At 53.7% G+C, this 14588-nt stretch overlaps 1 protein-coding gene across 1 annotated transcript in view; it reads right to left on the bottom strand.

Annotated features, from left to right (window-relative positions):
* SLC45A2 (solute carrier family 45 member 2) overlaps positions 1 to 14588 on the bottom strand; it is a 144204-nt gene that overhangs the window by 109072 nt on the left and 20544 nt on the right. Inside the window, exon 2 of the mRNA XM_075343511.1 lies at positions 11449 to 11631. Coding sequence (XP_075199626.1) covers positions 11449 to 11631 — 183 coding nt within the window. The remainder of the gene's footprint in view (positions 1 to 11448; positions 11632 to 14588) is intronic.

Genomic DNA, 14588 nt, shown 5'->3' on the forward strand with positions numbered 1-14588 from the left:
GAGGGTGGGCCACCATCACAGGACAGCAATGAGGCATCATCAGTTACAGGGCAGTGGGGGAGGGGCAGGAGAGTGCAGCTGTGGGGGATAAATAGGAGGATAAGTGAAGGAGAGAAGAGGGGAGTGGGGGAGGGGCAGGGGAGTGCAGCTGTGGGGGAAGGGGCAGGAGAGTGCAACTGTGAGGGGTAAGTAGGAGGATAGGTGGAGAGAAGAGGGGGAGGGGCAGGAGAGTGCAGCTGTGGGGGAAGGGGCAGGAGAGTGCAACTGTGAGGGGTAAGTAGGAGGATAGGTGGAGAGAAGAGGGGGAGGGGCAGGAGAGTGCAGCTGTGGGGGGAAGGGGCAGGAGAGTGCAACTGTGAGGGGTAAGTAGGAGGATAGGTGAACGAGAGAAGAGGAGAGTGGGGAGGGGGCAGGAGAGTGCAACTGTGAGGGGCAAATAGGAGGATAGGTGAAGGAGAGAAGAGGGGAGTGGGGGAGGGGGCAGGAGAGTAACTGTGAGGGGCAAATAGGAGGATAGGTGAAGGAGAAAAGAAGGGAGTGGGGGAGGGGGCAGGAGAGTGCAAATGAGGGGCAAATAGGAGGATAGGTGAAGGAGAGGGGAGGTGAGTGGGGGAGGGGGCAGGAGAATGCAACTGTGAGGGGCAAATAGGAGGATAGGTGAAGGAGAGAAGAGGGGAGTGGGGGAGGGGCAGGAGAGTGCCAGTACTCTCAGGGAGCATTCAGGGAGCTTCAGTACTCACTTCAGGTCGCATTGTGTCCTCTGGAGCCTTCCCTCCTGCTACTGCTAACTATAGAGTGATGACATGCAGGAGGGAGCGATACAATCTCCTCAGAAGTCTCCCATATTTCTGCAGCACTCATTGCACAGGCCTGGGACTCAACAGGAGCTCTGTGGGAGGGGCTTACTGCAGGTGGGCGGGGCTTACTTATGGTAGGCGGGGTTTACTGACTGTGGGCGGTGATGCCTGAGCTGAGGAGGAGGCAATGATCAGCTTTGTCCCCTCTTCTGATGGACGGGAGGGGCGGAACATGGAGCATACAGCGTCTGTGCTGTATACAGGAGGAGAGGCTGTCAGGGCAGCGGGGGATCCATTGATTTACACATGGGCAGGAGAGCAGTGAAATCGCTCTCTTTAATAGCAGCAGACAATCGCCCCGGGCCCGGTCGCAGTGGCGACCCCTGCGACTGGCCCTCTGTGTAGTATATCAGTGAACCAGGTCCTCCAGGGTGATGGATACTACTTATTATAGCTCAAATTGGGGGTCTTGGTTGGGAAACTCCCATCAATGTAAATAGAGATGATGAGTTCTCTAAAGTGACCAGCTTTTCTCTAAAAACACCCCCATACAAAAATTAGAATGATGAAAAAAAAGGATTGTAAGAAGTAATAGAGTCCGACTACACAGTGTTCATTTGTAGTCTGTAACCATGGAAATACATTGGTCTGCATAGGAGCTGTAAACATAAAACGGTAGATTTTTATTTACTTATTTTTATCAAGCTTTTTATAACATTTAATTCATTTCATATTTTAGATGCATCGGAGAGGTAAAAAAAAAGTTGGACAAGTGGACCTGAGCTTTAATTTCCTTTACAATCTGCAGTGGGTGGATGGAATAAGATGTTTGCAAGAATCTTGTTCTAAGGCTTAAAATAAAAAATAAAAAAAAAAATTAAAAAAACCCAAAGCGTTTCCAGGGGAATTTAAGCAGGATTTAATAATGGTATTTATCTATACTTTTTATGACGGCCTGATAAAGCAGCATGAGGCGGCTTCTCTGAAATTATACATTGTGGAGAAGCACAGGAGAGGTGGGGGTGGGGGGGGGGGAAGACACTGGAAAAAGAAAACACCAGATAACCAGCTGCATTGTGTGTAAGAAGAGGAAAAGTCCAACTGTGAAAGGCTTAATTCAGTGCCGAAAATAGAAGAAAAAAAATCTATGAAAAATGACAGCGGTCACCACTAGAGGGAGCCCAAAGCAGACTGTACACACAATTTCATAACAGTGAGCGCCCTCTAGTGGTGGCAGGAAGCAAGTAGAATTTGTTGTTTTTTTGAATATGCAGCGCTATGAGAAAAGTGGAGCTCCAGTAGATATCATAATATATAAATAGATCTAATAAATAAAGCTGAGTGTGTGTGTGTGTGTGTGTGTGTGTGTGTGTGTGTGTGTGTGTGTGTGTGTGTGTGTGTGTGTGTGTGTGTGTGTGTGTCCGGGATTGGCATCCGCACCGTCACAGCTACAGCCACAAAATTTTGCACACTCACACGTCTGGACCCCGGGAGCGTCATAGGCTATGTTTTGAGGGGAAATTTTAACCCCAAGCTTTACAGTTATTCGCCAAAAAACCTGCCTTCATTAAAGCGAATGGTGCTGGGAGCCACAGTGCAGCCAGAACTTCAGAAGAATGCGCAGCCACGCCATTATATGGAATGTTGGCGTCTTACAATGCAGCCAGGGAAAGAGGCAGACACAGACAGGGTAAGAAACAGACAGGGTAAGAGACAGACACAAAGAGACAGACACAGACACAAAGAGACAGACAAAGAGACAGACTGACAGGGAAAGAGACAGAGACAGACACCGGGAAACAGACAGACAGGGAAAGAAAGGGAAAGAGACAGACAGGATAAGAGACAGAGAAAGACAGGTAAAGAGACAGACAAAGACAGGTAAAGAGACAGACAAAGAGACAAACACAGGGAAAGAGAGAGATAGACAGACAGGGAAAGAGATTGAGACAGATGGAGAAAGAGACAGAGACAGTCAGAGACAGACAGGGAAAGAGACAGACAGACAAAGAGATAGAGAGAGAGACAGAGATATATACAGAGGGGGAGACAGACAGAGAATGGGAGAGAAACAGAGAGACAGTTACTATCCCGGGAATGTTAATAATAATAATGTTAAATAATAGAGATAGATATAGAGATAATATATATATATATATCTATCTCTGGGCACCACAGACTTGGCCCTATCTTGGATCTCCTCATACCTAACAGACCGGACTTTCAGCGTCTCCCATTCTCACACCACCTCCTCATCTCGCCCCCTATCTGTCAGTGTCCCCAAGGTTCAGTTGTTGGACCCCTGCTTTTCTCCATCTACACCTTCGGCCTGGGACATCTCAGAGTCCCACGGCTTTCAGTATCATCTCTATGCCGATGACACACAGATCTACCTCTCTGGACCTGACGTTACCTCTCTACCAACCAAAATCCCACAATGTCTGTCTGCTATTTCATCCTTCTTCTCTACGCGATTCCTAAATCTTAACATGGACAAAACAGAATTCATTGTCTTTCCTCCTCCTCACTCAGCTCCTCCAATAATATCCATCAAAGTTGATGACTGCTCACTCTCCCCAGTCTCACAAGCTCGTTGCCTTGGAGTAACCCTCGACTCTGCTCTATCCTTCAAGCCACACATCCAAGCCCTCTTCACCTCATGCAGACTACAACTGAAAAATATCTCCCAGATTTGTGCATTCCTTAACCAAGAATCAGCAAAAACCCTAGTGCATGCCCTCATAATCTCCCGCCTCGACTACTGCAACCTCCTGCTCTCTGACCTCCCTTCCAACACTCTTGCACCCCTCCAATCTATCCTACACTCTGCCGATTAATCCACCTCTCTCCTCGCTACTCCCTGGCCTTGCCACCCTGCCAATCCCTTCACTGGCTTCCCATTTCCCAAAGACTCCAGTTCAAAACACTAACCATGGCATACAAAGCCACCCACAACCCATCTCCTCCATACATCTGTGACATAGTCTCCTGATACCTACCTACATGCAACCTCAGATCCTCACAAGATCTCCTTCTCTCCTCCCTTCATATCTCCTCTTCCCACAATCACATACAAGATTTATCCCGTGCCTCCCCCATACTCTGGAACTCTCTACCCCAGCAGATAAGACTCTCCCCTACTGTGGAAAGTTTCAAAAAGGAACCTGAAGACCCATCTCTTCCGACAAGCCTACAACCTACAGTAACCCTCAGTCCACCATACCACTGCGCACCCAGCTCTGCCTTCTCCTACTGTATTCTCGCCCATTCCCTGTAGACTGAGACCTCATGGGCAGGGTCCTCTCTCTTCCTGAATTCTCACCCATTCACTGTAGACTGAGACCTCGTGGGCAGAGTCCTCTCTCCTCCTGTATTCTCATCCATCTCCTGTAGACTGAGCCCTCATGGGCAGGGTCCTCTCTCCTCCTGCATTCTCACCCATTCCCTGTAGACTGAGACCTCGTGGGCAGGGTCCTCTCTCCTCCTGTATTCTCACCCATCCCCTGTAGACTGAGACCTCGTGGGCAGGGTCCTCTCTCCTCCTGTATTCTCATCCATCCCCTGTAGACTGAGCCCTCGTGAGCAGGGTCCTCTCTCCTCCTGTATTCTCATCCATCCCCTGTAGACTGAGCCCTCGTGGGCAGGGTCCTCTCTCCTCCTGTACTAGTCTGTGTTTTGTATTGTTTATGATTATTGTACTTGTCCCTGTTATGTGTACCCCTTTTTGTAAAGCGCCATGGAATAGATGGCGCTATGATAATAAATAATATATATATATTATATATATATATATATAAGGAAATAAAAACAGTATTGAATCTCGGACCTAAGAACAACATATTGTTAAAAATCAAGGATTCGCTTTAATTTTTTTTTTGTTTTTTTATGTCTTAGGCTATGCTCACATTCAATATAGAAGTCACGACACTGTGCTAGATCCATCCTATGATGAATACCATTGGCTTACAATTGAGTTTTCTGGGCTTCATTTGCAATTGATTTTTAGATTGTTTATTTAACTATTTTTTTTGTGTGTTTGCCCCTTTTTTATGTTCGGAATTGTGCGGTTTGGGATTTACAGATGTTTTTGGCTGATTCATCAATTGCAAGTTTTTTAAAAAAGACAATATTTACATAAATGCACTCCCCCCATGAGTCCTCTCCCCCCACGGGGAGCAGTTTTATGTATGTCTGGAATTTTTGCAAAAATGACAACATTTTTAAACAGAACATGAACTTTTTTTTTTGTTTTTTTTTTACACAAAATAAATCCCAAAACAAAAACTTTTATTTTGTGCAAAATTCATTAATCTTTTTACGCCATTTTGAAAAATTTGCACACCTCCCCCAAAAAATGTGATTTTAAAAAGAAAACACAATCAAATCGGGCCCTATATTTTTTTTTTTTATTTGAAATCTTCCAAATTTTAGAGCCAAATAATTTCTTAAACAAATTTTGATACAAGTTAAAGCTTTTTCTTCTGCATAATCATAGGTTGTAAAATGTAACCTGATGACCACTTGCAGCCACCACCAGGTGGAGCTCTGGTGCACATTGTATACTGTTTATGCATTGAATTCAGTCATAAGACTGTCTGCAGTGAGCTCCCCCTGGTGGTGACAGTAGGTTACCGCCTTGTGATATTTTAAGATCTATTTCTATGCAGCTCTGTACCACAAAAATGGCCTCTCTGACCGTGACAAATAAATATTAGAAAATTAACCAGCACAGACATGATGATTAAAGACGCAAATTCACTTTATGGAAATATTTTACATAGGGATGTATCACAATGTAATCCCTTCTTTTCGTAAGCGCTGATGTTTTATCCCCATCTTCAGCATATTTACGATTGTCCATTTGACCCGTGCCCCTTTCTTACAATCCAGAAGATTAGGCAGAGAAGAAGCAGCCGCCATGACACGATACAATTACTTCCACATTAGGCCTCATTTATCACACGTTTTCTTAGTGATGGTCGGTCTCTGAGCGATTAATTGTGGGAGCATTATTCACAGGTTCAGCCACAAATTGCTGTCACCCGGCATTATGCAAATTCCATAATTACAACATAAATCAAATCGATAACAAGAGTCATTATAAAGCCATCAGTGAGATCGTCTGCAGTTACTTACGGCCGGGTTCCCACAGTCGCTACCGGATGATGCTTGATTGTGAGTGGAGCTCATGCGTACAACAGAGTACAGTGCGCCAGGGAATAGAAGACATACGCCATGATAACGGGAAAGGGGGCACATGTCAGTGTACCAGACAAGACCCCGTACCAACATACCAAACTACACCAACATCCATCTCAAGGGAAAGATAACATTCATATGACAACACACCAAGGGGACCTACTCCAGTGCATCGGGGATTGGGTGGAACCATACACTAGCACAAAGGGGAGGAGGTGGAACCATACACCAGCACACCAGAGAGGGAGAGGAACCATACACCCGCACACTGGGGGAAGAGGCGGAACTATACACCAGCACACCAGAGAGGGAGAGGAACCATACACCCGCACACTGGGGAAGAGGTGGAACCATACACCAGCACACCGGGGAAGAGGTGGAACCATACACCAGCACACCAGGGAGGGGGTGGAACCATACACCAGCCCACCAGGGAGGGGGTGGAACCATACACCAGCCCACCAGGGAGGGGGTGGAACCATACACCAGCACACCAGAGAGGGAGAGGAACCATACACCAGCACACCAGAGAGGGAGAGGAACCATACACCAGCACACCAGAGAGGGAGAGGAACCATACACCAGCACACCAGAGAGGGAGAGGAACCATACACCAGCACACCAGAGAGGGAGAGGAACCATACACCAGCACACCAGAGAGGGAGAAGAACCATACACCAGCACACCAGAGAGGGAGAGGAACCATACACCAGCACACCAGAGAGGGAGAGGAACCATACACCAGCACACCAGAGAGGGAGAGGAACCATACACCAGCACACCAGAGAGGGAGAGGAACCATACACCAGCACACCAGAGAGGGAGAGGAACCATACACCAGCACACCAGAGAGGGAGAGGAACCATACACCAGCACACCAGAGAGGGAGAGGAACCATACACCAGCACACCAGAGAGGGAGAGGAACCATACACCAGCACACCAGAGAGGGAGAGGAACCATACACCAGCACACCAGAGAGGGAGAGGAACCATACACCAGCACACCAGAGAGGGAGAGGAACCATACACCAGCACACCAGGGAGGGTTGGAAACATGCACCAGTACACCGGGGAGGGGGTGGAACCATATACCAGCACACTGGGGAGAGGGTGGAACCATGCATCAGTGCACCAAGGAAGGGGTAGAACCCTACACCAGTACCCTGAGATGGTGTAGTGAGAAAAACCATATTCACCCCGGGGGAGGTGAATAGGGAACCATAGGTCAGCAACCCAGGGTAGGTTTTGGGGGGTGGGTAGAAAGTACCATACACCAGAACATTAAGGAGGGGGTTGAACCATACACTAGCACTGTGAAGGAAACAATCCACTATGCCACCAGGGAAAAACAATATGCCAGTGCACTGATGTGGAAAAACATACACCTGTGTAAGAAGGGTATACCACTCACACTAATGCCCTAAGGGTGAAGGGACCATCAGCCAGCGCCACAGGGGGAAGGGACCGTCAGCCAGCGCCCCAGAGGGAAGGGACCGTCAGCCAGCAACCCAGAGGGAAGGGACCGTCAGCCAGCGCCCCAGGGGGAAGGGACCGTCAGCCAGCGCCCCAGGGGGAAGGGACCGTCAGCCAGCGCCCCAGGGGGAAGGGACCGTCAGCCAGCGCCCCAGGGGGAAGGGACCGTCAGCCAGCGCCCCAGGGGGAAGGGACCGTCAGCCAGCGCCCCAGGGGGAAGGGACCGTCAGCCAGCGCCCCAGGGGGAAGGGACCGTCAGCCAGCGCCCCAGGGGGAAGGGACCGTCAGCCAGCGCCCCAGGGGGAAGGGACCGTCAGCCAGCGCCCCAGGGGGAAGGGACCGTCAGCCAGCGCCCCAGGGGGAAGGGACCGTCAGCCAGCGCCCCAGGGGGAAGGGACCGTCAGCCAGCGCCCCAGGGGGAAGGGACCGTCAGCCAGCGCCCCAGGGGGAAGGGACCGTCAGCCAGCGCCCCAGGGGGATGGGACCGTCAGCCAGCAACCCAGGGGGATGGGACCGTCAGCCAGCAACCCAGGGGGATGGGACCGTCAGCCAGCAACCCAGGGGGATGGGACCGTCAGCCAGCAACCCAGGGGGATGGGACCGTCAGCCAGCAACCCAGGGGGATGGGACCGTCAGCCAGCAACCCAGGGGGATGGGACCGTCAGCCAGCAACCCAGGGGGATGGGACCGTCAGCCAGCAACCCAGGGGGATGGGACCGTCAGCCAGCAACCCAGGGGGATGGGACCGTCAGCCAGCAACCCAGGGGGATGGGACCGTCAGCCAGCAACCCAGGGGGATGGGACCGTCAGCCAGCAACCCAGGGGGATGGGGCCGTCAGCCAGCAACCCAGGGGGATGGGGCCGTCAGCCAGCAACCCAGGGGGATGGGGCCGTCAGCCAGCAACCCAGGGGGATGGGGCCGTCAGCCAGCAACCCAGGGGGATGGGGCCGTCAGCCAGCAACCCAGGGGGATGGGACCGTCAGCCAGCGCCCCAGGGGGAAGGGACCGTCAGCCAGCGCCCCAGGGGGAAGGGACCGTCAGCCAGCGCCCCAGGGGGAAGGGACCGTCAGCCAGCGCCCCAGGGGGAAGGGACCGTCAGCCAGCGCCCCAGGGGGAAGGGACCGTCAGCCAGCGCCCCAGGGGGAAGGGACCGTCAGCCAGCGCCCCAGGGGGAAGGGACCGTCAGCCAGCGCCCCAGGGGGAAGGGACCGTCAGCCAGCGCCCCAGGGGGAAGGGACCGTCAGCCAGCGCCCCAGGGGGAAGGGACCGTCAGCCAGCGCCCCAGGGGGAAGGGACCGTCAGCCAGCGCCCCAGGGGGAAGGGACCGTCAGCCAGCGCCCCAGGGGGAAGGGACCGTCAGCCAGCGCCCCAGGGGGAAGGGACCGTCAGCCAGCGCCCCAGGGGGAAGGGACCGTCAGCCAGCGCCCCAGGGGGAAGGGACCGTCAGCCAGCGCCCCAGGGGGAAGGGACCGTCAGCCAGCGCCCCAGGGGGAAGGGACCGTCAGCCAGCGCCCCAGGGGGAAGGGACCGTCAGCCAGCGCCCCAGGGGGAAGGGACCGTCAGCCAGCGCCCCAGGGGGAAGGGACCGTCAGCCAGCGCCCCAGGGGGAAGGGACCGTCAGCCAGCGCCCCAGGGGGAAGGGACCGTCAGCCAGCGCCCCAGGGGGAAGGGACCGTCAGCCAGCGCCCCAGGGGGAAGGGACCGTCAGCCAGCGCCCCAGGGGGAAGGGACCGTCAGCCAGCGCCCCAGGGGGAAGGGACCGTCAGCCAGCGCCCCAGGGGGAAGGGACCGTCAGCCAGCGCCCCAGGGGGAAGGGACCGTCAGCCAGCGCCCCAGGGGGAAGGGACCGTCAGCCAGCGCCCCAGGGGGATGGGACCGTCAGCCAGCAACCCAGGGGGATGGGACCGTCAGCCAGCAACCCAGGGGGATGGGACCGTCAGCCAGCAACCCAGGGGAATGGGACCGTCAGCCAGCAACCCAGGGGGATGGGACCGTCAGCCAGCAACCCAGGGGGATGGGACCGTCAGCCAGCAACCCAGGGGGATGGGACCGTCAGCCAGCAACCCAGGGGGATGGGACCGTCAGCCAGCAACCCAGGGGGATGGGACCGTCAGCCAGCAACCCAGGGGGATGGGGCCGTCAGCCAGCAACCCAGGGGGATGGGGCCGTCAGCCAGCAACCCAGGGGGATGGGGCCATCAGCCAGCAACCCAGGGGGATGGGACCATCAGCCAGCAACCCAGGGGGATGGGACCATCAGCCAGCAACCCAGGGGGATGGGACCATCAGCCAGCAACCCAGGGGGATGGGACCATCAGCCAGCAACCCAGGGGGATGGGACCATCAGCCAGCAACCCAGGGGGATGGGACCATCAGCCAGCAACCCAGGGGGATGGGACCATCAGCCAGCAACCCAGGGGGATGGGACCATCAGCCAGCAACCCAGGGGGATGGGACCATCAGCCAGCAACCCAGGGGGATGGGACCATCAGCCAGCAACCCAGGGGGATGGGACCATCAGCCAGCAACCCAGGGGGATGGGACCATCAGCCAGCAACCCAGGGGGATGGGACCATCAGCCAGCAACCCAGGGGGATGGGACCATCAGCCAGCAACCCAGGGGGATGGGACCATCAGCCAGCAACCCAGGGGGATGGGACCATCAGCCAGCAACCCAGGGGGATGGGACCATCAGCCAGCAACCCAGGGGGATGGGACCATCAGCCAGCAACCCAGGGGGATGGGACCATCAGCCAGCAACCCAGGGGGATGGGACCATCAGCCAGCAACCCAGGGGGATGGGACCATCAGCCAGCAACCCAGGGGGATGGGACCATCAGCCAGCAACCCAGGGGGATGGGACCATCAGCCAGCAACCCAGGGGGATGGGACCATCAGCCAGCAACCCAGGGGGATGGGACCATCAGCCAGCAACCCAGGGGGATGGGACCATCAGCCAGCAACCCAGGGGGATGGGACCATCAGCCAGCAACCCAGGGGGATGGGACCATCAGCCAGCAACCCAGGGGGATGGGACCATCAGCCAGCAACCCAGGGGGATGGGACCATCAGCCAGCAACCCAGGGGGATGGGACCATCAGCCAGCAACCCAGGGGGATGGGACAATCAGCCAGCAACCCAGGGGGATGGGACCATCAGCCAGCAACCCAGGGGGATGGGACCATCAGCCAGCAACCCAGGGGGATGGGACCATCAGCCAGCACCCCAGGGGGATGGGACCATCAGCCAGCACCCCAGGGGGATGGGACCATCAGCCAGCACCCCAGGGGGATGGGACCATCAGCCAGCACCCCAGGGGGATGGGACCATCAGCCAGCACCCCAGGGGGATGGGACCATCAGCCAGCACCCCAGGGGGATGGGACCATCAGCCAGCACCCCAGGGGGATGGGACCATCAGCCAGCAACCCAGGGGGATGGGACCATCAGCCAGCAACCCAGGGGGATGGGACCATCAGCCAGCAACCCAGGGGGATGGGACCATCAGCCAGCAACCCAGGGGGATGGGACCATCAGCCAGCAACCCAGGGGGATGGGACCATCAGCCAGCAACCCAGCGGGATGGGACCATCAGCCAGTGCCCCAGGGGTGGAGGGACTATCAGCCAGCAGTCCAGTGGTGGAGGGACCATCAGCCACTGCCCCGAGGGGTGGGGAAGGGCCACAATGACGTGATGTGGCCAACCAATGATAGTAATTCCAGTAGTAATGGCTATGGCATTACCATGAATGGCATACAATCCCGTATATTGATTTGCTAACAGACGCAAAACATGCAGGGTGGTGCCTCGAGCATGGCGCACCAGCTCCAGTGATACAATTGAGTACTGAGCAGTGCCGAGCACGCTCACCCATCACTATGACTGCCAGTTGCTCTACTGTTCCCGATCTCATGACCTTGGCCCCCTCCTCTTAATATACCATGATAGGAATGAGCGGGGACCTGTGCCAGCTCTTACCAGTGAGCAGTGCGTGGTAGTGGAGGCCGCGCTCCTTGTCCTGGTGCGAGCAAACATCAAACAAATAGGCCTTTATGGGTCCATCGATGAAATCTGCTGCAAAGTCAAAGGCCACAACTCCCAACATGGTGATGACGATGGCCCACGTCTTCTTCTCCGTGCTGCTGCTGTTCTTAAATATAGCTGCAATAAGAAAAAGAAAAAGAATACATGGTGACACAGCAGCTAAGATGTAGCAGAGCTAAATGTGTTATGTAACGGTATTGTGTCAGATAGCACAATGAGCTGAGATAACTCCCCGGACACCTGCAGTCACAATGGAAAAGCACAGAACACACCGGGGTATGACAGGACCACCCAGCTCTGTGTCCTCTGCTGAGTCTGAATATGTCTACACCTGATGGTCCCGGTGTGCTGCAAGCATGGAGGCAAAGGGCAAGAAAATGGGGCATAAGGTACTACAACAAGAGTAAGGTAGGGAAGGCGAGGAAAGGGAAGGCGAGGAAAAGCAAAAAGGGAAGGCAAGGAAAGGCAAAAAGGGAAGGCGAGGAAAGGCAAAAAGGGAAAAAGAGAAAAGGCAAAATGAGAAAAAGAGGAAAGGCAAAAGGGAAAAAAAGAGGAAAGGGGAAAAAAAGAGGAAAGGGGAAAAAAAGAGGAAAGGGGAAAAAAGAGGAAAAAGGGAAAAAAGAGGAAGAGCCAAGGGAACTGCAGGATGGAAGGAAGAAAAGAAAGAAAAGAAAAGAAGAAAAGAAAAGAAAAAGGAAAGGAAACATTTTTATGTCGCGGGCGGAGGAGGGGACGCTGCGCTCTCCCACTGCTTGGGTCCGGCCGCTGCTGCTGCGGCTGCTGCTGCTCGGTGGTGGCTTGAGCGGTAGGCCGGATCCCAGGGACTCGAGCGGCGTTCCTCGCCCGTGAGTGAAAAGGGGTTGGGATTGGATGGTGGGGATTTGGTTATTGTCCGTGACGCCACCCATGGTTGTGGTGATAATAGTGACACCACCGCTGCTCTGGACGGGGATCCTGGGAGTGATGACAGGGAGCAGCCTGGATGTTATTTCTCCCCTCCATGGGTAGGGGGTTGATGGTCCCGGGGCCCGGTGATGGGGTAAGGATGGATGGCAGGCGGGTTACGGGGCCTGGTGAGGTGCAGGGTCGCGGGGGCAGCGCTGTGCTGCACGGCACGGTGGTACTCACTCAGCCAGTAACACACACGGAGTCTCTGATGAAACAAACGGCTGGGTGGACGGGTACTACACAGACGGCTGTGATGTTTTTCCCCTGACCCCAGGTTGGTAATGTAAGTCCTTTCCTGCACCTTCCGTACACTCCTCCTGCGCTCCGGTTTCCAGCTGGCTCCCCGGTTCGGTACCGGTGGGCCACCGCCCAGCCCCGGCTACCTACGGTTCCACCAGACTGTCTTCCCGGCCACCTGCAGACGGCCACTACCGTCTGCCTGACTGTTACACGAGGGCCCTAGGTTCCAACCTAGGCCCCAGTCTGCGTCTGCCACTCTGCAGACCTCCTCTCTCCTCCTCTGCCTGGACTTGTCTGGACCTGCTTCCTGCCTCAGGCCAGCTAGACTCTTCGGTGGGTATGCCTATCTGCTGGACTCCGCCCACCTAGTGTGTCTGTCTGAACCCGAGGGAAGGAATCAGGTCTCACTGGGGATGTCTGCTGTGAACTGCTGGGGGTGGGGGGGGTGTGTGTGTTGTTACCTGTGGCCCCTGGCTTGTCCAGGGCGCCACATTTACTAATAAAAGAAATAGAATAAAAGACTCATTAGTGGATTTATAATTGATTTTCTACCAGATATCTCTCTGTATCGCACTTTCTACAAAAGCCTGAGCCTCATTTGCAAAAAAAAAACAAAAACAAAAAAAAACAATCAAAACTTGTGACTTTTTACAATAGAGGCCAGCATAGTATGCAGCAAATTACAGATATAGATCTGATTTTTTTGGAGCATGTCAAAGAAGAGAGAAATGTATTAAAAGGCCAGTGTCCCAGTAAAATCTTCCATTGACTCGGGCGGATACACCATTGGTGCTGCTTGTGAAGCCGTACATAGGCCCAGGAGGTCAGGGGCCACTTCTACCTCCAAAGCAGGTGGACTTGTGCATTATGATGAGCCCTGCAGCTGCGGAGGACCCCCATACTGTCCGGGCACAGGCTACTTCTGTCTCTGTCCCTGGCATTCACTGTATTGCTCTGATATCTGAAAATAAAAACGTACATCCCTATTAATTACAGACAAGATGCCAGAAATATCGAAAACCACTAAGTCCTGCAGTTTGGTGAAATCCCTCCTCATGGGCTCTGCTGGATCTATGTGCACAGCATCAGGGGTTAAATTTTCCTGGTGCCGATATCACATTTTCCTTTATTTTAGCATTTCAATGTTTCATTTGTGCTGAAATTAGTTTTTAATGAAAATGACCTTTCAGTTCTTGAAATGTTACCTCGTATCCTCTGTGAGGAGGAAATATTATATCCCAGAGCTTCATTTCTTGCACTTACAGCTGATCCTGTATTCTCAGAAAAGATAATACCAGCTAATGCCACTAAATATTCCGCCAAAATAAACAAACACCGACAATCTTGTCCACAGGTCGTTTCTGGTCTTATATCTCAGCAACATAATACAAGTAAGTGTGCTGCAGCATCGGGAAAAAAAAAAAAAAAGATAGTAAATTACCGGTATTTCCAATTTTCGGTGAAGGCACTGCTCACTCCCCTAGCACAGCAGACAGTCACAGCACAATCTCAATTACCAATAATCATCTAAATTACATTGTCACACACAGACTTGGGGAAAGTCTGGTGTGCAGGCGAGACACACAACAATAAGGGGTTCACCAACAACAAACAAGTGGGACATAAACAACAGGGGGCCCTGGTGCTAGAGGGGGAAGATGGTACACCTCCTGTACTCACCTGCAGCTGTACCCTGCACTCCTAGTCAGTCCCTATACAGGTTCCACACCTGTCACCGAGCAGGTGAAGCCCTGAGAGACCCTGGCTAATGAGTGGGCAGGTAAGGGTCACTAGTCCAACCGCTGCACTAATGCAACAAGAAGAATAGGTACAACAGACAGGGGAAACAGAATAAAGGATAAAGCCCAGCTTAAACAGCTTCACAG

The sequence above is a fragment of the Anomaloglossus baeobatrachus genome, chromosome 1 (genome assembly GCF_048569485.1).
Source record: "Anomaloglossus baeobatrachus isolate aAnoBae1 chromosome 1, aAnoBae1.hap1, whole genome shotgun sequence".
NCBI lineage: Eukaryota > Metazoa > Chordata > Amphibia > Anura > Aromobatidae > Anomaloglossus > Anomaloglossus baeobatrachus.